The 23322-nt window shown below is 34.7% G+C and overlaps 2 protein-coding genes across 2 annotated transcripts in view; one reads left to right on the top strand and one right to left on the bottom strand.

Moving 5' to 3' along the window:
- Window positions 1-3693: 3693 nt before the first annotated feature.
- On the bottom strand, window positions 3694-7110 carry LOC110464437 (histidine N-acetyltransferase-like). Its single transcript, XM_021519649.1, has 3 exons — window positions 6896-7110; window positions 5200-5427; window positions 3694-4631 (listed from the first exon to the last, which is right to left on the bottom strand). Exons 1-3 carry the CDS (start codon window positions 7052-7054, stop codon window positions 4071-4073), a joined length of 948 nt encoding a protein of 315 aa, XP_021375324.1. The 5' UTR covers window positions 7055-7110; the 3' UTR covers window positions 3694-4070.
- A 7384-nt stretch (window positions 7111-14494) lies between these two features.
- LOC110464392 overlaps window positions 14495-23322 on the top strand; it is a 21619-nt gene continuing 12791 nt past the window's right edge. Inside the window, exons 1-11 of the mRNA XM_021519587.1 lie at window positions 14495-14599; window positions 15317-15393; window positions 16031-16306; window positions 17569-17704; window positions 18605-18680; window positions 18950-19109; window positions 19955-20115; window positions 20589-20733; window positions 21120-21208; window positions 22087-22321; window positions 22923-23104. Coding sequence (XP_021375262.1) covers window positions 15318-15393; window positions 16031-16306; window positions 17569-17704; window positions 18605-18680; window positions 18950-19109; window positions 19955-20115; window positions 20589-20733; window positions 21120-21208; window positions 22087-22321; window positions 22923-23104 — 1536 coding nt within the window. The 5' untranslated portion in view covers window positions 14495-14599; window position 15317. The remainder of the gene's footprint in view (window positions 14600-15316; window positions 15394-16030; window positions 16307-17568; window positions 17705-18604; window positions 18681-18949; window positions 19110-19954; window positions 20116-20588; window positions 20734-21119; window positions 21209-22086; window positions 22322-22922; window positions 23105-23322) is intronic.

Consider the following 23322-nt stretch of genomic DNA (forward strand, 5'->3'; position numbering starts at 1 on the left):
AAAACATATTACTAGTCTTAAATCTTTTAATAAAATAAAATCCCATATCTGATATATTTTTTACTGGAAAGTGCTCTGCTTCAAAAATATGTATCCAGCTTGTACCATTATTTTTCAGTAATCTTCGTATCCAAGTGGACTTCAAACTAGAAATGAAATTATTGATATTAATCATTTTAAGGCCTCCACTTTCATACTTTTGGATTATAGTATTTCGTTTAATTTTGTCAACAGAAGATTGCCAAATGAAGTTAAAAAATATTGTGTTCCGCTGCTGAATAAAAGCGATGGTTGGTGTAGGAATTGCAATGAACAGATGATTAAGTTTTGGTATAATTGTTGATTTCAATGTTTGAACTTTGATCATCAGTTAATTTAACATACATTTGTACTTTGGACCATTTAACAAATTATTTGGATTAACATTTTCTATGTTATCAGAGTGGTCACGATCATCATATAGCTGTTTGTAAAAAAATCACTGTTTCTGCAAGAATATCATATTGACTTGTTAAAACTTCACCATTATCTTTTTCAATTTTAACTATAGAAATAAAAATATTTTGATGTTTTTTCGCCCTGATCTAGCCAAGTTACCTTTGAACGAATCATGTGTCCTTTCATTTTATCTATTCTAATATTTTCTAACTCCATCTTCTTTTCTTCATATGCCTTCAAATTTGATGCCCATGTATTGTTACCTTCAAGTTGTTCTAAATCATATGACAATTCTTTTTCTCTCTTATCCCTGTCATTTTTTCTAAATGATGGATATGCTATGGTAATTCCTCTTATCTTCAGTAACAATGTTTCTAAAAATAATTGATCATTAATACATAGTACAAGTTCTGATTACTACTTTTACATATGTTACCCTAAATTGTTTTCGTCCGGAAGTAGCCGTCCTAAGGGGAAACAGGAAGTATACCCTTGAACCAAGAACAAATATGTTCAATATGGTTTATGTACTATTTTTATGTGTATCTGTTTGTAGTGCGAGTTTATGTATAGACAATATAAGTAACAACTACAGTATAACAGTATCCGTACTTTTCTTTTCTGGTTATATTACTTTTATTTCATCATGTCGTTCATCTTTTAAACACCAGAGAGAAATGATAATAGTAAATTCATTATAATATGTCAAATAACATCAAAATAGCATCTGCAAACTGTAGAGGATTAGGGCAAAAAGAAAAGAGAAACGATGTTTTTAACTACATAAAAAATAACTATAAAGATTTTGTTATCTTATTATCCTGTCAGAGGTGGAAACAGGATGAGCAAACACAAGACTTCTCACAAAACATATATATATATATATATATATATATCTTTATTTCTTGCAATAGACATTATTGTCTTAGTGCTACATACATTCACAATATTTGCAATATGGTAGTGGTACAAAATAAGTTCTGACAAGGCACAACAGACCGGCTCAATACAATATTTACATAGTAAACACAATATGTACATAGTAAATACAATCTGTACATATTATTTTCACAGGGTAACAACAGCATTAAGTGTTACATCATTGTTAGCGAAGGATACACTGACATATCATTATGTAATAATTTAATAACGCTCAATTTCTAATTTTTTTTATAAATATACATTGCTAAATTTTGAAAAAATAGTTTTGTTCTCTGATGAAATAAGATCTACAAATCTTTCCATATTTAGTCGGTCTCCTGTATAAATATATTGACCTTATTTCAGAGTATAATGGACATTCCATAATAAAATAGTATTTATTCTCAACTTGAGGACATGTTGTACAGAACAACAAATCTGGAGGTATGGGATTAGGTATATGCCATCCTCCTGCCTCTTTATTTAATCTGTGGTAGCAGAGTACAGCAGAAATGGCTTGATCCTAAAAATAAAGGGCATGTCTCGGATAAACATGGATAGCGGATTCATCCTGCACAACACACCTACATATATATAAATATTTATAAACCACATTTTGAACATTTTTTTTTAGAAGATTTTTTTTTTTTTCAAAAAGTGACTTCCCCAGATTTAGGACTTGTGAAAACCATGGTTACCACATCAAAAAACGCCAAAAAATGCAAAATAAACATGATTTGTGACCCAAAATTTGACCCACGCAAGTAGTATTTTTTTTCTTAAAACCTGTCTTAAATTAAATATCACCTACTGGGTAACAGAAATACTCACGTTATAGCATAGGTCGTTCAACTTGATTTTTCACAATATTTACACATGTGCGGAGTATAAAAATAGACTACATGAAAAGCTAGGTTTTGTTTTGTAGATACAGATTTGTGTAAATGGGAAAAAAACGCAGTCTCAAGCCAAATTCGTACAGGGGTTATTCATTGAGCAAAAATATCACCCATGGCCACCGTACGCTACTGTATACTGCTACCTGTGTGAAGATACCCGTAGACAAGTTTAACAATTTTGAAACTTTTTGATATTAACCATATCAAGATACTTGTAACCAAAATCGTGGGAAAACATTACATAACATCTTGCTCTGAGCTATTCGACAAGTGCGCTAAGCCAATCTTGTATGAAAATATCCCTTAAATGTCACCAACACCTTGTTCAAGCCATACATAACCGAAACTATGAGTACATAAGAAGTTTTATCTAACTTATCCGCCTATGTGTATAGAACACTATAGACAGATTTAACAAGTACACTTTTCTGGTTGCGAACAATTTTCGACCAATAATTATTTTTTTTGTATATCTTGTGTTAAGAAGACTTAAGAGGCGTACATCCGAGTTCCCCATAAATGAAATTATTTTGGGAAGACGACTTTAACCCTAATAAACGCTTAAACAATTTTAAATGCATTTTTTCAATCGCAATTGCAGAAATAAATTCCCTCACCTCGCATCCGTAACACAACACACGACAGACTAACTTATCAAATAAGCCATACACATGCTTAGGGTATAAATTAATAAATTTTGCAAATACTTTCTAACTGAAATAACGATAGCTTCAGAAAATGACCCTTTTGATATGAAAACAACACCCAAAAATGACAATTTTGTAACAATCTCCTTGTCCTCGCTGAGATAAAATCTTAAATTATCTGGTAATCTACCTGCCTTCTAAATACCATGACTATAGATTTATCAAAATTAACATATGTGGTCGACAAAGGCAGAAGTTAGAATAACTGTGGTGCGCAGGGGCGCTACAATGATTATTACATTTTACGGACTAGATTCATTAAAACGAAATTTGTATATAGCGGAACGCAACTATAATATATATTGTTACAACAAATTGAAAGGAAAATAACTCTTCGCGCACGCATGTGCTACCATAAAAGAGATTCGCTCGGGCGCCTTCGGTGCCCAAAACCTACGCTCTTACTAATTAAGGTTTTATGAAATTGGACTACACAATGTTGAGGAGTCAACGTGTTTACCGTGTGAAGTGATACGAAAAGGTGCCAATTCAAGGTTCTAAGCAGTGAAACAATATGTTTCATGTCGTCAATGTAGCTAGAATATGATGGATTTATTGAACAATCTCTAGTGCGTTTATATTAAGTCATGTTATTCGAGTACAAATACGTATGTTTGGTTATTTTTTGTATGTACATTTCAACATTCTTCAATGAACAAAAACGGTATCTTTAATAAGGCTGCTTACAAACAGAATAAAACAAATAACATTCAATAGTTTGTATCCAGTGTTTATTACGTTACGTAAAAAGGTATTCTCAAATAAACACATGTTTCATATTAACTTATTTAGGTAATTTAAGAAATGGTCTAGCTCACTTATGAGATCATATTTTAACAGGGGAAAATATCCGCTTGAATCAGATGTATCTCTAAATAAGAGATTTGGTCCCTAGAAGTATTGTAGTTGAATGTCACTACAGACTGTACATTTTCCTTACTAACTACAATAGACCGACAGGTCCGTTGTGAAATCATGTCATCATGTTTGTCTGCATAAACAATCGTGTCAAAAATATGATGCATGTGTGCTCATTTCCAATATTATAATTCAACGTTGGTGCCAAGAATGAACGATTTCTTCATTAAGTCAAGCGACACTTGTTTTAACAATCACGATATTGCTTCTTCAAGGGTTCTTCCACACAATACAATATGTCGAAATCGAACACATCCGACGCTATCATTTTGTAGCGTTCGACTGCTGAAAGGATGGTGCTGCGGTCATTTATTTCGCTCTCACAAAATATAACTAAGTACACGGTTTCAAGTTTAAACTTCCTACATGTTCTCAAATGTTCTGTCAAATGACGCATAAAACTTTGCTCTGAGATGCATCCATAGATATCAAGGCTAAAACGAATTCCAGCGGGCGACACATAAGCGACTCCAAACGTTAGGAGTTGAGGTTCATGTACTCCAGTTTGGAAGCCACTTCCGAAAACGTTGCAGTGCTCATTAAAGAAGTGGTCTACGTTGGATTCAAGTAAGCGGTAAGGAACCCAGTCAACAATAAGCCGACCTTTCGGAAACAACAGTTTGCATGTTGTTTTTGAACGCAGAATTTCTTTTAAATCCGTTCTCTGTAATTGTTTGACAGTTGTGTCTTTATTTGGCGGAAGAATGTCAAAAACTAATTTCGAACTTCCCTTGAAAACCATTAAAGGCTGCAAAAAGGAAAAATGTTAATATTTATTTGATAAATGTCATTTTAGACTTAAATAATACTACATCTATAAGTATCGAATTTTCAGAGAAATCTACATTTTTTGAAAGAGATTATTACGTCAGGATTATCTTTACATTTTTTGAGAGATATTATAACGTCAGGATTATCTTTACATTTTTTGAGAGATATTATTACGTCAGTATATTTGGATAATGAATAAATAATGATAACAACCAGACTCTTTGATGTTTTATATATAATAAGAAGGTTCCAGGTAAAATAATTTGGACTGGTATTTAAACGATGGCCCTCGACCATTTCTTTATCATACCTTGTATCAACCCGCATACTGCCTATCAACCAGATGGACAAGAAACACCAGGGCTAATATGAGTTGACCGTTGATACAGATGTATGAGGCAAGATATCGAAATGGTCATATCATAATATTTTTTATCATGAACTACAAGTATTTTAGTATAAAATAAACATTATTCATCAATAGTACAAAGCAAGCGTAATGTAAGGCTTGAAATATATGTGATATGTATATAAACATTACCTACCTTCTGAAGAATAAAATCTGCCTTACCATCCTCGACCCTCTTCAGAAGACTTTTCATGCCGAAGGTATATGCTCTGCGCTTCAACTCTATATCGTGTTCATGTTGTTTATCAATGAATGCCTTCAGCATCCGTATCAAGCCTCTTCCTTCGTACGCAGTGCTAACACGTAAAGCTCTAGGAACCATTGTTGCACCTTCGTCGACAAAGGTAACAGCTTCAAATGCTACCTGAAATATAAATCAAAGTACTGAAACTCTAAACCTGCTTTACTTTATCATAAAATATTTACCATGGCCGGAAAACAGTTTTGGGATCATATGAAAAGGAAGAAGGCAAGGAATACTGCATACCGGAATTTTTTCGCCCAGTCAAACAGTCACCCTTTGCCCATGAAATCAATTTTCGCCCAGTCAAACTTTCACCCTTTGCCCATGAAATCTATGTTCGCCCAGTGTTAATTCGCCCTACTTATCGTTTCACTATGTTTATATTGCTGTTAACTTATATTCACTGTGATGATAAATTCGCCCTCATTACGGAGAACGGAAATGCGAAAATTAAACCGCAGCGAAAATTTCCTGGTTTACAGTATGTCAACAAAGAGGATAAGCATTGGAAGGCATTACAAAGACAACGGTTCTCGATCGAAAAGTCGTTTCTCAAAGACCTTGTGCATAGCATGGTAAAATATGCTATCGGCCTGTCATCAAATGCAAAGGTGGACTTAATCAATTTATGTTTTGTAATTGTAATCAGTTAATTTCGGGTTAAAAATAGTGCCATTAATTTTGTTCGATTATTTTTCTAAATATGACATTTTGAATGAGATTATACATGTAATGCTTCCTTAAATATAGAAATCGTTAATTATGTATATTACAAGGTGGAAAATGTATACCATAGTTAACTTAGAAAAAAATCCCGATTTTTTGCATATCATATTCACGAAGGTATTTTTTTTAGTTATACAGAACGGAAAAAAATATGTGTCAGATTTATAATAATTGTATGATCTTGCTACCTAAAAGGAACTTGATAAGTAACTACTATATGCTTTTACCATTCCCGTGTACAATTGTGTACTTGAATATATTTTTGTGTCTTTGAATAAATTATTAGTCAAGGTGATTTTAACTGGTATGATCATGCATTTATTACTTATATGTACAAATAAAGTTTGATAAGATTTTGAAAGACAATGCATGAAAACAACCGTGCTAGATTAGTACGTAAGAGTGAAAAAGAAACAGATTTCTTTTAAATTGGTGTTAAAACGGAGAGCCAGAAAAATACAACATGTATATGCCATATATGCCATATCCAAATTCTTTCAATATTTTTTTATTTATTTTTTATCATTTTATAACAGTTTAAATATGAAAGTCAACTAAATTTATCTTACAGTGCAACTTTTGGGGAAATGTTGTTGCATTACAGTGACATTATTGTTTAATATATACAGGTTTGTTCGTACTTGGTATTAGATATGACTGTGAGGAAAAGCCATGTTTAAATATTTTTAACAGAAAGTAATAAATGAATACAATTTCCTGTACTTGAATTAAAGTGATAGACAGTTGGACCGCCACGTGTCCGTTTAAACAATACCACATTGAACAGAAAAAAGCTATTTGTAATAGATACATCAGACTCCGTTAAATGATAAAATTTAGGAAAAAGCACCATTAAACTTACTAGTTTTCCACTGCACAATGCTGCATAACCGATGTGATTGGTCATCATTGTTTTGTAAAGACCTGGTAGAAAATCCAGTTGTCCGTAAATGCCTTTTCTTATCGCAATAACATCGTCAAAGTCTTCCAAGTACACCCTCTTCATTTCTATATTTTCCATATGGATGTTATATATGCCTACGTTCTGATCGTGTTAGGTCCGTGAATCTCTCACCAACGAGTAAATTTGACATGGATAGCATTGATGTATGCATATACATAAACAGCGTTCGTGTAAGAAACGTGTGCAGAACATCCACGTACAATACATAATGGGTTAATAGGTAACACTTGACAGTCATTTGCTCCTACATAACATAAATCTATCAATCAAGTTGACCTGACCTGACCAGGGCATCCGGCAGTAGCTGACCTAGAGTGTTCTAACATCATTAGGAGGCACGGTAGTCTAGTGGTAGGACGCCGGGCTCGTGACCGAAAGGTTGTGGGTTACAAGATACTGTACTCCGCTTGTTCCAGTCTACTCAAGTTCAAGTTCAAGTTCTTTATTAACTTTGAGTCTTGCGACTCATCAGTGTAACACATATACATGATATATATATATATATATATATACTTTCTCATAACATTGACAAATATCGAAAATACTAATAAATACACAGACGAGACAAAACACTCGGAGAGCATAACTACTTATGTTAATAAAGCTCTTCTTGAATTTGCAGCTTTAATGTATTTGGCCAATTTTGCTAATTCATTTGTGTTTTGTCCGTTAAATAACTGAATTAATTTAAACATGCTCGGTTTTTTACAATAGTACTTTTTTAAAAATTTCTCACGTAAATCAGAATAACAGGGGCATTTAAGAATAAAATGAAATTCATCTTCGACATCATCTATATCACAAGCGGTACAGATTCTTAAAAGTCGCGGAATATTTTGATAACGACCTTTCTCTACATTTAAATTATGGGCTGAAAGCCGAATTTTTGTTATTTCTTTTAAGTAACCTTTCATAAACGATTTTCTTAAATAACCCTGTATACCAACTTCTTTGTTAAGACATGTATAAAAAAATCCTTTTGATGATGTTCTAATTTGTTCTATACAATCTTGTCTATAAATATCTAAAAGTCTTTCTTTAATTATAATCAAACAGCTATTATCAATGTTATCTGTTTGCCATATGTAACCTAGACCTATTCTATATAATTCATTCTTGATATTAATTACCCATTTGTCGTTACGCACTAACATGTCTTCATAACATGATTTTAAAATGCAATTATCGGTATTTATAATCTTTATCCAATACTTAAAAATTCTGAATTTCCTCAGCAGTGATAATGGATATCTACCAAGCTCTAAATAGACCATAGCATTACAAGTATTTTTACGCACACCGAGTAATTTTTTACAAAACATAATATGTATTTTTTCAACATCCGGGGCTTTATGAAAACCCCATATTTCTGAACCGTAACACAAAATACTGTTTACATATGTATCAAATACTGATAGTTGGGTTTCAATATTAAAATAATTATTACGACATACATTCATAACTGAAAATAAAGCTTTCCTTCCTTGATCTGCTATTTTTTGCTGTGTTTTTCTGAAAGTGCCGTTGTAATTTAACAACATACCTAGATAATTAAATTCATTTACGATTTCCAAAGGACATCCGTTATATGTCCAATTTTCATTGTTTCTTAAAATACCACCATTTCTAAAAACCAGCACTTTTGTTTTATCTGTATTGAACGTTAGATCCCACTTTTTTTGTAAAACTCAGCTGTTAATGAGAACGTGGTTGGGCAGTGCTAGAATTGTTGAATGCTAGCGCTAGCTGTGAGCGCCGAAACGGCAGCAACGGCTGTATGCTCCCAAAGGAGTTGAGAAATACATGGCTGGTTACAAAGGCCCTATAACCACAGATAATATTTTGTAAACCGCTTATATGATTATATTATTTTTATTATTATTATTACAAGCTAACCGGTAATAAGATTTATATATAAATATATATATATTAAATGCTGCCGTGATTATCCTCCATAATTATGTTTATTGAAGATTTAAAAGAAACTGTGGTTAGGAATACATGTAGCAAACACTAGTGAAAGCAAGTGTTTTCTTTTATAAAAGCACAGGGCAAAGTCTTGAGTGTAATCAGCCTAACAGAAATCAAAGTATAAGTAATGCATTTTNGCAAAGTCTTGAGTGTAATCAGCCTAACAGAAATCAAAGTATAAGTCATTATCTTGTCATTATCTATCCAGCCTGTAACATCTCATCTTTGCTAGGCAAGCGTTCATTTTGTACTTATATATTCATGTATTCAACCTTAGCGGATTTAGCCTTGTTCTCTAAGCTTTCAAATTATTGAACCTGGCACAGGGACTTGGCACGAAATACCATCTTATGGTCCACATATTTTTTTATATCATACATTATATAATACACAGATATGTGAACTGAGGGTTAGAAATTAATACCCAAGTCCCTGTGCATGTAAATAATAATGGCGACGCCCAGTACCAAGTTGCCTTGTCGACTATGTCATGATTTATGTCAAAAACCAAAGGAGGACAATACTTTAAGAAACATTTTCTGTATTTGATCAGTTGGTAGAGATAATTGGCCATATTCTAACTGCTAGTAAAGTGTCTCTGCTAGGTTGTAGTGGAGGGAAATTAAACACAAGGCTAAATCCGCCAAGGTTGAATAGTACAAATTTCAATTATGAACCCTTGGCTATTGAAGATGGTGAGATAACGAGGTTTGATTGTAAAAAGAAGATGTGTCTTCAGCAGTATGCTCCAGTGAAATTGCACTATAAAGTCAGCATCAGTCCTGCGCTATCACAAGGAGACAAACATGAACAAACCACAGACTCCCAAAACACAAATTAATTATGTACAAACTCACCACACGCATGCATCTCGCATATGGGGGAGGCTGTCCTTAAATGACCATGTATAGCTGTTGATAGGACGTACATTAAACAATAGCAAACCAAACCTGAAGTTTATTTTGACATAAAGATCTTATATATTTGGATAATTTCATGGAAATGATGACTTGTAATTTTAAACAAATGATTTGTTAATTTCAGCTTGGATGCACTGTATGCATGTTATTTAATAACATTGTACCCATTTTATGCTCTATTACCTGACCTGGAATCCATTCGTAGCCATACCGAGACAATACAATACTCAAAACGTCTCCCAATATTAACGGTACCAAACCCGTGCTCCAGGTTACAAATAAACGCTATGTTTCAAAAAAACAAATTTTATTACAGCAGTATCCAGAGGGCTGTTAGGTAGGGGTTGTCCCAATCACCTGCCCTCTGGACTGCTTTTCAAGTTTTACTAAGTAAGTTTTAGTGCCAAATTTTGTACAGCATGATTATTTAGCCTCTTTATCCTAATCCTTCCAACGTAGGTATCTTATGATAAAATTTGTTGTTTGGATGTGATAGCAATGGATTAAACGAGTGTTACCTTGTGTTGTATTCTAACACATCAGTGTCTCAATACATACGGTATTAATCTGTTAATGTTCGATAATCGTCTGTTTTGTATTACCGTCCCGAGTTTGTCGTGAGTTATTTCCGGGTCACGTTCTCTTATCACGTGCGCTTCCGGTAACGTCAAAAAAAAATCAATACATAATGTCACAAAATCTTGATATTTATTAATTTAAGATAGGTTAAAGAATAAACGAGTTAACAATAACAATATCAATACATTGTAAATATTATTTCTTGAATGTTTGCGAAGCAGACGACGTTTGATCTTAATCTCGAAACAAGAACATTTTTCCAAAAAAATGTGTTTAAACATTTGAAAAAAAAAAATTGAAGGGGAAAAAATCAATTTGTATTTTATAAAATTAATGAAAGTGATACAGAAAAGAAATTTAGTAAACAATTGATATTACTTTATCAAAAACATCATCCTTAGAAAGTATGTTCTGGACATGACCGTTTAGAAGCTTTGCAATACTTCAACCGCGCATCAGCTCGAGATTAGGTCCTGTTTGCAAAATGGCGACTGGAAGTAGCAAGGCGGATTAGATTGGAACTTTCCTATTGTGCATATTTCGGCAAGTAAACCTTGTAAAAGAGCCCGCGTGGTCAGATCATTTAATTTAGTCAAGATGTACTCAGATCAGTCGTTGTTTAGTCGCTACAGTCATTAACATAAAATTCGGATTATTATATAAATCTTATTTTATAATTATTAATAACAATATTAACCAATTACAGGAGTGGTTAAGGATCCCTGTCCCGCTGTATTATGTTTTTTGTATAAACAGTAATCTCCTCTGAGTTTCGTTTTGTATATAGCTGTGGCACAGTATTGACAAGACACTTCCAGGTTGACCAGGTAGCTCAGTCGGTTAGAATGACAGGTTTCGCAAGGTATTTTATCGTCATGTCGGAATAACAGTCCCCAATGCATAGTTACATGTTTGGTAGTGGTACGGGGTTCCTTAACTGTTGTGAGAGTGCTACACGTTTCGGTAACAAGTCGATTAGGAAGTAAAATGTCCCGAAACGACTTTCTTCTTGTTTTAGAAACGACTTGACACCCAGTTGTAATACACCGACAACATTTGAAGCTTATTTTATACAAATGCCTCTCACCGGCAGCTTACGATTGCGCTGTAACAAGGTGCTTACCTCAGTTTGGATTTCGAGTTCAGTATCTCGGGTGAATAAATATATTTATGATTCTAAGATAATAACCCTACCGCCACATTGTAAAGACACCGGAATATCACTGGGTCATGTGACTGCCTTCAAACAATCACGTTATTAGATTCTCATTTTTTGTATAATAATGTATTCCCATCGCTGCTTACGTTATTGACTGTTTAGTTATTACAAAAACCTGTATGTTAAACAATCGCAGATGACTAGACATATTGTTAAAGAAGTAACCAGAAAATACAGCTGTAGCTGCAATATCATAAAATGTGTTAATAACGACATTATATATTGCTATATTTTGCTTTTTTAAGACAAATATAACCAATTTATAATATATAATGTAATTTGCAATAATGTTAAGTTGCGACCATGCTGACATGTACTGAATATATACGGATAAGTTAATGTCTTCCTTTTAACAAGATGTATTTATTATTTCAAACAAATACTGTAAAGAAACTAACATTATATATGTAATTGTGGGGAAACAGGTTGCTTGCCTTAGTGTGTGTGGTACTGTTTTCCTTGTGTATCCGTTTATTGCCATCCTAGTGTAACAAAATGTATTGCACGGCTATTCTATCGGCATGTAGCTTTACATGGGTGTTTACTTTTGAGACGAAAGGATGTTGGGGAGTTGTCGGAAGAGGTTCCGAGCTCACTGCTCATGCATCTTAGATTAAGCCAATTAGAATGAGTTTCCGATACAGGTTACATAGGGCTAGGAGGCTGTGGTATAAAGGGGATGCACGGGATAAATTAGGGACTTGCATAGCCGGAAAGCCGGCCATACATTTCTGTACCTGGAGGGGAAAACATCTCCACCCAGGCGCTGACGGCAGTGCTACCCATGTACTGAAGGTAGTACGCCTACAGTGCCGTGCCAAAAGTGAAGATAATTTTCACGACGTCATTTTACTTCCGGGTTACTTATTTTTATTAAAAGGGGCATTTCTCAGAAAGTATGTAAGGGTTATGTCCCTTCTTCAACACATTTACTCAAGCGATGCTATGCAAAGTGTCATAGGTCACCGGAAGTGATTGGTCGTCTGCGAAATAAACAGTCGTCTGTTGTAAACAGATGCCGCCCAAACGGAGAGAACTGTTTCTATCAGAGAAAAGTGTCATCAAATCTTTGTACGAATCAGGAAGAAAGCCTGAACAAACAGGACACCATCTTTCAATAATTTATGGCAATTTGCGACGTATTCGTGAAGAAGGATCGATTGAAAACAGAGAGAGAAGTGATCGACCCTCCAAGCTCACTGAACGGCATTCTCGTAAACTTTGTGGTATCGCTAAATCAAACAGCAGGAGATATCTGGGTGAAATTACTAATATTTGTAATGAGTTTAGTACTGAAGCCATATCGAAACGTTCTGTGCAAAAAACAGTATACGGGGCAAATTTTAATAAGCGTGTTGTGAAAAAGGAAATCAGAATTTGCAAAGTTAAATTTTAAAACACGTCGCGCTTGGTGTAAACTAAATAGATATCAACCTGTTGATGACTACTGGAAAAACGTAATATTTAGTGATGAGTGTAAGGTTGATCGGACATGGACAACCGTGTTTTGGTATGGCGACAGCTCGGTGAAGAATGAACCCCCCTGTGTCTGAACTCAGGACGTGGACAATGACTGTCTTTGATGATATGGGGTTGTATAACCTACAGAGGGGTAGGTACTTTAACTGTTGTAGATGGTAACATAAATGGTGAAATATACATAGACATTGTTGACAACTTTGTGTGACCTGTTATAGCACGACATTCCCCAAATAACGACTGTGATGTTTCAAGATGACAACGCTCCGGTACATCGTGCTCGTGTTGTGAAAAATAATATTGAGGAAAATAGACTCAATGTCATGGAATGGCCAGCCCAGAGTCCAGACCTTAATATAATTGAAAATGTTTGGAGAAAAATTAAGATTGAACTTCAGAAATAAGCCCACAACATTGCCTCTCGTGCAATTATGGAGCCTGGATGCAATTCGCACAATATGGACAAAAATATCCCTGGAATTCACCCAAAAACTGTACAAATCAATCCCAAAGCGCATGAAAAGAGTAATCAAAGCCAAAAGATGTATCGCAAAGTATTATGGAAGTTTAAGTCATGATAATTACGTAGCAAATGACTTTTAATTTCTGAGGTGTCAAGCTGACAAAAATGGCAGCCATCTTGGATTTATCTTCACTTTTGGCAGTTCTACGTTAGGATAAGTTTACGGTTTGTTAGCTTAACGTATGCCAGTGTACTTGGAGGGTGGTTAATTAACTTTGAACAAGTTGTTGATTGGTTTATGTTTCGGATACTCCTCTAAATCTGACGGACCTGTGTCTGACTGTAGACGGGCGCAGCAGGAGATTCTTTAGTATTGCCGTGGGTCAGTTTGTCGGTAGTTTTTGAGGAAAATTAGATATTGCATTAACTATCTCTTAGTGAACCGAATCACCATATTTGTTTCGTGGTAGGTGAAAACTGATTGACTAAATGCTAGCTTAACGAAAATGACTTAATAAGATACTGTTTTGCGCTGAAACTGTTCTTCTATTGGCATAAGTAGTAAAGAAAGCTCGACACGTCTTTGATACCCCAAAAGATAATCTTAACGTTCCATCTTTTAAAAAAAAAATTGCTAAATGAAACAATGTTGCAACCTATCTTTTAAAGTAAATACCGTCAACAAAATGGATTATACTTTTTGTCTGAGTAGTTTCCATAAAAAGATAAAGGTAGCTATCGTGTTCTTGTTGAGAAAGAAATACAATCTACGGGGCCGGGGTTGATAATGTTGTGGTCATAAGTTAGATAAAACGAAGAGGACTCTACTTGAAGTCCTTGTGAAATCCATCTCTCGTTATCACATAAAATGTGTATGTGTCGTCGTAGCATGTCGTATTACACAACGACAGATGATTATAAAACAAAGAGGAATGGATTCACATTATATGTTGGTTGGTGACATAAAGAAGGTATATATTTCATTATTTTTTGACCCTACTTTGAGTATTTTTTATCGTAAAGATTCAATATACGATGTATATACTTATAAAGTACGTATTTACATAACCTCTAGTTGTATCCAGTGTTAACATCCAGATACTATTTTTGTCATTTCTAACATATTTTAAATGAAATGTCCTGTTGCAGTTTATTGGTTTAAATTCCATGGTATATTATGAAATTAAAACAATGATGAATCATGAGACGTTATCGAATCAAGATGGCGACGTCGCCGATTAGATGGTGGCTGGCTGATCTCTATATTTGTTTTGCAGTTTAGTTTATCAATGTTAGTTTCGCATTATATTTGGGACGAGGAGTTCGGCTTTGCTCAAGAACGAATCACCAAAATAAATACTTCAAGACAAAAGCATGTGCAATGACATGTTATTGAATATTTCTAAACAAATATATATGTTTTCACAAAGCATATGATATAATAGTTATGTGCTGTTCCTATGCTTTATACTTTTATCACAGGAGCACATTCTATTCACTGCAAAGGTGAAACGGATTTCCCTAAAGGCTATTTTTAGAAATATTTAACGAGAAACCGTTTTTTTTTAGTTTCTAAAAACGAGTCACGTGTACAGGAACCAGCCTATTAGTTTGCGTGAACTTATCAATTAATAATGAAGCATGTTTCTGCGAATACGTTTTCTGATGACCTAATGTGTTTGTTGCAGAATGAACCGCCTGTTATTAATTGTTACGTTGATGGTTGGCGCAGATTTCACCTACATAAATTGTTACACTAATGTCAGTAAGTATTATTCTATCCACCAGAATGCGTAATTACTATAATTATATACTAATATCTACCTACGCAAGATACACGCGTCCCATTGTCTATATAGTCGTTAGGAGATAAGCTTATTCTACATGGGTAGTCAACACGAGAGATTTGTGTTTTGTTTGCAAGTCGCAGTTGAGTCGGTATTCAAGGGCTTGCTCCCAATATTATCGATAGGTGTCGACTGCTGACGGACACACTTACAACGCCGTATCTATGACACTGTTATCATACTCAAGCATGGATTCATTCGTAAAACCAGCATTCTTGTAACTGATTTCAAGAAGATAGGCAAAGGTGTCAAGAGAGGCAGGTTTTTGGAGATTATGGACAAAGTTTGTGGTCGCTATCTAGCCTCATTCGGAATCATTATATTTCCTTCGAGGCATGTGAAGGTAGATAATTTTGATAGTGCTCACCAGGGGTCCATAGTGTTTCGTTGAAACTCACCCGGTTCTTACTAAACGTGACTTGGATTTGACCTAGAATTTCATGACGAGTGTTGCTGATGAAACAAATCATATTAGCCTATTTGTATTGATTTTCAGTTATAGTTACTAAATATAGAAAATTGGTCATCTAATGTACATTTCGAAAACAATTTCAGAACTAACGTCCCTGTCAGGACGATGTGTTCGCGCTGGACAACAGCTTATACTCAATTGTTCTCTACAAAGTGATGAAGAAACCAACGGAGAATTGTTTTTCAAAAGAGGAAAAACACGTATAATCAGCTCTAAACGCCGTCTGTTAACCGAAGGGATTACAACATCAAGCTTAACCGTACCGGAAGCGAACTCCGATGATCAAGGGACATACATATGCTGTAGAGATCAGTGTTCCAGACCAAATGAATTCGACATTGGTATATTTGAAATCGGAGGTGAGCAGATATTATAACAAAATGAATGTTAAATGAAATACTATTCATGCTTTGTAAATTGAGTCCATACCTTGTATAGATTATCTTGTAATTGGTAGTAGTTCAAAATACTCCTGAACCTGGTTGCTATCACCTATTGAGTTTTAAGAACATATGCATTAGCCATCAAAGAATGAATTGTAATGTTATCAGGACACATTATATTATCACTAAAACTTGTATATTGGTAAGCGAATATTGGTTACTTTCAAAGTTTACAATATCACGATATCATAAATGATTCAACTTATGGAGCAGATAAAATCCAAATAGACAACAAGTAGAAAGAATACATTCTTTAATGTTCCCTGAGATATTTTACTGATCTGAATACGATTATTAAAAGGCAAAAATCGATGTTAAATTAGCTTAATGTTACTGAAACAAATATTCTCTCTACAGAGAATTTCTTATATTTGAACTATCCATTCTTCTATCATCGTACAGATTAGCTAGGCAGTTGATATCTCGTTTAATTGATTGTAAATACTACACCATACTACGAATATAACAATTGCATATATAATAATGACATGCATCAAGCTTTACCGCTATCGCTGTTTATATTTAGATAATCCAAAAATGCAATAGATTGTATTTAGCGCTCATGAAATCTTAGCTGTTTTAAATGTGTAACTTATTTGTATGAGGATGTTGCAGAACAATATATATGTAGGTATGCAATAAATCAATATCAGCTTACAATTCCAGAGCTTGAGGTTAATAGTATACTGACTTAGTATATTGGTGTTTCATCCATATCTTGTGTTGGATTTTTGTATCACATTTGAATTTAAATTTTCTGTCATATTTTGACACTGTAGCATTCTTTTTCCGTTTGAAATATATTTTCAATTTGATTCAAAGTTTTTATTGCTGGCCCCAACAACAAGTAATCCTCTATATTTTTAAATTCATATTTAGGGGTTTTACGCACATTAAGACAATTAAGATATTCCAACTGTTTGGCCCTGAGCTTCGACGATAAGTCCTAAATAACAAAATAGCTGTATGACGCAGTGTTAATTATCTATAGCATACTGTATCTATTGCAAGATTATAAAGCTGCCATCACCTCTGTGAGTGTAACAAACAATACGGGTCATAGTGAAACATTGATAAAATATATATATTTTAATGATATTTCTGTAATATGACTGTGAATGGAAAATTAAAAACAACTCGGCTGAAATATATATATATATATATATATATTTCTACAGACATTCCTCCCGAGCCATTGTACTTCCATTGTATGATCAGCCTTTCTCGTGTCAACTGTTACTTCTTAATGCACGACTCATGCGTAGAATGGACGCTACGTTACCACCTGTCAGGGGAGGAGGATTTATTTTTTCAGTAAGTACTAATCTCTCAAACATATCAGTTTAACATCTAATATAATTAAATGCAGTATAACAGTGTTGGAACATATGTTCACGTAAGTATACTTTTATACCTTTTTTGTGTACGTATTGACAAACAACTGATTTTATTGGTCTGGTAAGGATTGGAATAAGTGTGATTTGTTAATTATGTTGTGAGTTTCTTTCTTGTCAGTGATAGTTAACTAATGTGTACGCAAAATTTTATTCGAATTTGATGATTGGGTTTGATATTGTTATGGTCGGGTGGCTGGGTGGTCGGCTGGTCGGCTGGCGCAGTGAGTGGTCGGGTGGTCGGGTGGCTAGGTGGTCGGCTGGTCGGCTGGCGCAGTGAGTGGTCGGCTGGTCGGCTGGCGCAGTGAGTGGTCGGGTGGTCGGCTGGTCGGCTAGCGCAGTGAGTGGTCGGCTGGCGCAGTGAGTGGTCAGGTGGCTGGGTGGTCGGCTGGTCGGCTGGCGCAGTGAGGGGTCGGGTGGCTGGGTGGTCGGGTGGTCGGGTGGTCGGCTGGTCGGCTGGCGCAGTGAGTGGTCAGGTGACGCAGTGGAAAGGGCACTCACCTTTTACCAAAACGGCCGGGGTTCCATTCCCCGATCGGACGTGAAAAGGTATTTGGTCACCTGCCCGAGCGCGGTACCTCGATATCATCCGACATTAAGACCCTTTGAGCGCTTCATCCGAGCCAACAAAAATGATTAATATGAGTTGATAATCTTGTTTTATAATTGTTGTAAAATAATGTATTTTTATTATTATCCTAATAACGGACACGTTCGCAATTGTAGAATTTTTACGAGAATTATTAATTGACTACAATCAATTGACTACATTAGTACAATATTTGTAATTGGTAATATATTTCGTAATTGTGTTATACAGCGGGAAATGCAGTAGTCGTTTGGGGAAATCACCACAATGCGTTGACGTTAATGACGAAGATCACAGTTACAGAAACGTAAGGAGTTACTGTTTTAGTTTTTTGGCACCTGACAGGTACCTTCTGTTTAAGTGCCATGTTTGTGTTTTACAAAATATGTTGTTCCAGGATCTGAATCCAGGATTCCTCAACCTTGACAGTTTCCTTATTTTTACTGCGGAAATAAAAACATTTATTGGACTTGAAAACATTTAGCCAACATAATTTCCATCAATAAAATAAAGTAGTATCCTTCTTGTTCGTCTGCATTGATATAGTACACTAATTATAATTTGTTATGTCCATAGCTAATGCGAAAGTGTCGTGATAGCCACAGGGAAGAGATCGAGACGACGTGTCCGCTATCAGACGCGGTACGAGATGAAGTGTACTGGGTACAGCTGGAGGGACGAAGCCCGTATGGAATGTCCTCATTCGCCTACAACGTCACCACCAATATAACCATCGGTATCGCCATCTTGATAATTTGTAGTAATATATATTGTAGGGAAAGGGCTTAATAAAAGTTGTGATACTTGTGCCCAACTCCCATTGTATATAAATTACAATGAAATATGTTTAAAACAAAACCATCGGTAGGCATATCGTTGCTGTAGCCTATAGTTAAAAACCATTGTATCCCTGTGTCTTTTATCGCGGAAAAATGTTATTATAAACATGTGATAAAAGTCTTGTTTGTATTCCCATATCAGCATCCGAGTTGATGAAACGTTTTACCCTCCAACCTGTGCCGAGACCAAGTTAACCGCCCTGGCCGATATGATTTCATTTTGGTCCACTTTCACGGATTTGGTTCTATGCTCACAATACTGCTGCAACAGTGTCAGATGTAAACAGCAGTGATGAGTAGTTAGTTAACAAACCAGCTTATGTTTATTTCCTTGTCATATGAAATAAAATAAAAATATATCGAATCATAAAGAAATGGGTATTTAAAGGTAATTTGATTTAAAGACAATTAATTGAATATTTTTATTCAGTTATGGGGGAGTTAATTTTTTGGTAATTTGTTTTGAATTTCAGATTAAAATGTTATAAATACATTGATTTCGTATTATTGATTTACCTTCGATATGATATCAGGGTCTAGAGATGGTAAAGGATAAAATGTAGAAACAGTCATCCATGTACCACATGCGATATATAAGCAAGAAACTCGTTTTTCATTGCTCAAAAGAACTACACTTCTGTTCCATAAGCTGGCATGTATTTTACTATTGTATTGTATAGTGCAATTTTTGTTGACTGAACCCAGTTTCTGTCATGACCATTGTTCTTTTTTTGCCTTACAGAACGATTAGGACCTTTACGGAACTTCAGAGTGGAGTCGACCACATCAACGTCGGTTACGTTAACCTGGTACTTTCCCAATAATCCTGCTCACTACAGTGAAGGGATATCCTGTAACATAATATACTACACAAACGATAACACAACACAGAACCAGACAAAGGTATCATAGCATATACATTAAACAGGTTTCGATTGTCATGAAGTTGATGTATAAAGTACTGTTTATCTTATTTAATGCTTCGCTGGGTTGTTTTTAATTACGAGTTCAAATGACACCGAATTCCATTAGTAAATGCAATTGTCTTAAATATAAGCTACGTCACAAACATATGATATTTATAAGAAGTATAACGTTCACCTATAGCTGTACGCTTACATGTAGTTTTAATGAGTATTGCATAATAACCCGACACCTTTAGAATCAAACAAATTGACTTGATAAGTCCGGGCTTAGACGACGTTTGCTTTATTTGGTATCTTTTAAAGAAAATGGTATAGATATATATATGTCGGATACGACAGAGTGTCGGAATCACATTGGTGGCTGATAAGGCATGTTTTTCTTTAAGTGGTAAAATAAGTGGTACAGCAATACCAAAATCATTAAGTGAACATCTTGTCTTAATTTACCAGCTCTGGAAGACTGGCAAAAACGTACGGTATTCTCTTAATAATTTGGAACCGTATCGAAACCACACTGTGGAAGTGAGCTGTCGTTTCAGTGCCAGCAGATATTGGTCCAAAAGTAGCAGTGTTAAGTGCACTACAGAACAGGACGGTAGGGTCAACCACCTTATAACCTAAAGTAACTTATTATGGTATCTATAAGATAACGTATTGTATTGTATACTGAACATGTTTAATTTTCGTTAGCCCTTTTCGCCGTAACGAGGGCGAATGTATCATGCCTGCACATATTTTTACACGTATATCGAGTACAAAAGAAATACTGGGCGAACATGGCTCTATCAGTGAAGGGCGAATATTTATCTAAGCCAAAGTTTTTCGGTTTATAAACCACTTGGATCTATTCTCTTCTAATAATAGCTATGAATGTAAAGGGAGTTTTAACTTACATTTTGAAGTTTCACAAATATCTGGATTGTGAACTACGCCTTTTTATCAATTGCTATCTCTTTAACATAGGTACTATTTAATTAACAGTTCCAATTTACGGACCTAATGCAACTCTGACGTCGTACACGGTCTACCAAAACATCAATAGAACCTACACAGTAACGCTATATATTAAGGTAAGTTCACATCGTATTCTTGTGTATTAACAGTCATGTCCGTTTCCTTCTCATTTGTATAGCAGAGAGATGATCAGTATTGAGGCAGCGTTTCCTAGGTAGTAATATCCAGTCCTAACCGTTCGACCGTACGCTCCTTCTATCTTCTGAGATGACCCTTTGACGCCAATAATTCACGCACATGTCTGCTTTTACGTACGCACTGCTGATTGATTATGTTCATTGTATATGTAGTACGTATTAATATATGGATGCAAATACATTACAGATGCAGTATTACATTGTTTTCCTGTTAATTGTACAGCCATTTGCAATGACATTTTCTAAGATTTTATTGAGAATTGCTTCTTTTAAAGACAGGATTGTGCTTATTTTGAGAGGGAGGGAGTTTAATCATTACCATGCGTTTTGGGATATGATGCATTTAAATAATAATAAAAAAAACACATCATATGTAGCATGCAAATACTTTAGTATAATAAGCAGCCTCGGTTTGAATCGCTTCGAAAACTTCCTGATGGGATATGAGCTACCCTGCAGCACATGGTTTTCGTTGCGTTGTAGAGCACAGATCTCCTTTCAAAGCAAGAGTTTTCGAGCGTTATCTTGCCTCGTCGTATCAACATACACACATTCAAAAGCATATAGTTTGACTTAATATAATTACATATATAATGCATCAAAACAAAATGCGGAACGATTTGTTATTATTTATGAACCTATTTAAAGAATTTTTCTTTTGATGTTTTTTTTTTGGGAAGTACACAATTTGTTAGCTACTGGACAATTCGTGTATATCTTTGACTGGTTAAATATTGGTAGAAATATTTAATGAAATAACTCGTACAATTCAATTTACGATATTCTATGCCCTTTAGCCTCCTCATGTGGACACAATCAACGGCATTTTGCAAGGGTATGAGCTCCAGCTGTTTTCCTTGCCAAACTCCAACGACAATGTGACCGTGTTGAGGTATGCAGTATCGTCCACTTTAATTATAGAGAACGTACCACCCGGCACCAAGGAGCTTTACACAAATATAACGTCACTAACAGTAGCTGGGAGGTCACGTAATAGTCTTCAGTTAAACATTAGTATGGAGCCAAATGAAGGTAAGGCCTACTTGACAACCATTCAGCATTAACATCATATGAAAGTATAGTATTTGGAGAATTTCTATTGTGACCAAACCAACTAGTTTCACAGAAAGATTGTTCACGTATGCTCAAAATATCAACATTAATGTAACCATTTTTCAATGTGTTTTTTTTTATATAATTATCTTAATGTCACATTGAATAAAGAGGTCTTAAATGTATAATTATACTCAGCTAATAAAGAAATAACAATAAAAATGAATAACATTAATTTACAGCCAATACTACTACACGTCTAAATCTTTGATGTTAAAGCTTAGATTTTTATTTACTATATTTAATTTACTTCACGTTATTGTAAGAAGGCAAGCAATCTTTTACAAATCGCAATGTTAATTTCAAATATGATTACTTTAACATCAAAATAACCCTTCCAACAAAAGGTATTTGTTTTAATAATACAATTTCAATTATTTCTATCTATATCTTTCAAATAGTAATATATGTCCCTGAAATAAACTTGAACTAATTATCCGTAACGGCAAAAGGACTGTTAGCACTTTTCATACATCAATAAAAATGTAAATAATTGACAGAAACTGATTTTTCTCTACAGATATATTTCGTGTCGAAGCTGTGTCTGTAAATGAATACCCAGATCATCACCATTTCCTGGTTAGCATTCGCCACAACACCCTGGCTTCGTCAGACAACATAGATATCACGTACATCTACCACTGGTGTCAGACAAATGCCAGCGATTACGACTGTAATGACAGAAAAATTATCAAGTGCTTAGTACGTATGGTTTATAATCAAATTCAATGAACAGTCCACCCAAAGTTGTTTTGTCGACACATTTAAATAATATTATTTTGTATCGTCTGTCGACAGTGACTTAACCGGAAATTCGAATTAAAAATGTGTGCATGCAAGTATATTTACATTTGCATGGCCTTGTCACTATATAGCCTCTTTGAAAGCTGTGTCGTTGATGGGACTTTAATTACCATGCA

This window comes from Mizuhopecten yessoensis, unplaced genomic scaffold (assembly GCF_002113885.1).
Source record: "Mizuhopecten yessoensis strain PY_sf001 unplaced genomic scaffold, ASM211388v2 scaffold10987, whole genome shotgun sequence".
Classification (NCBI taxonomy): domain Eukaryota; kingdom Metazoa; phylum Mollusca; class Bivalvia; order Pectinida; family Pectinidae; genus Mizuhopecten; species Mizuhopecten yessoensis.

Coding starts and splice junctions, on each gene's coding strand:
- LOC110464437 (XM_021519649.1), bottom strand. CDS start 7,054: ATGGAAAATATAGAAATGAAGAGGGTGTACTTGGAAGACTTTGACGAT. Junction 5,428..6,895: donor CATTGTGCAGTGGAAAACTA/GTAAGTTTAATG, acceptor TTTATATTTCAG/GTAGCATTTGAAGCTGTTAC. Junction 4,632..5,199: donor CAGATTTTATTCTTCAGAAG/GTAGGTAATGTT, acceptor TCCTTTTTGCAG/CCTTTAATGGTTTTCAAGGG.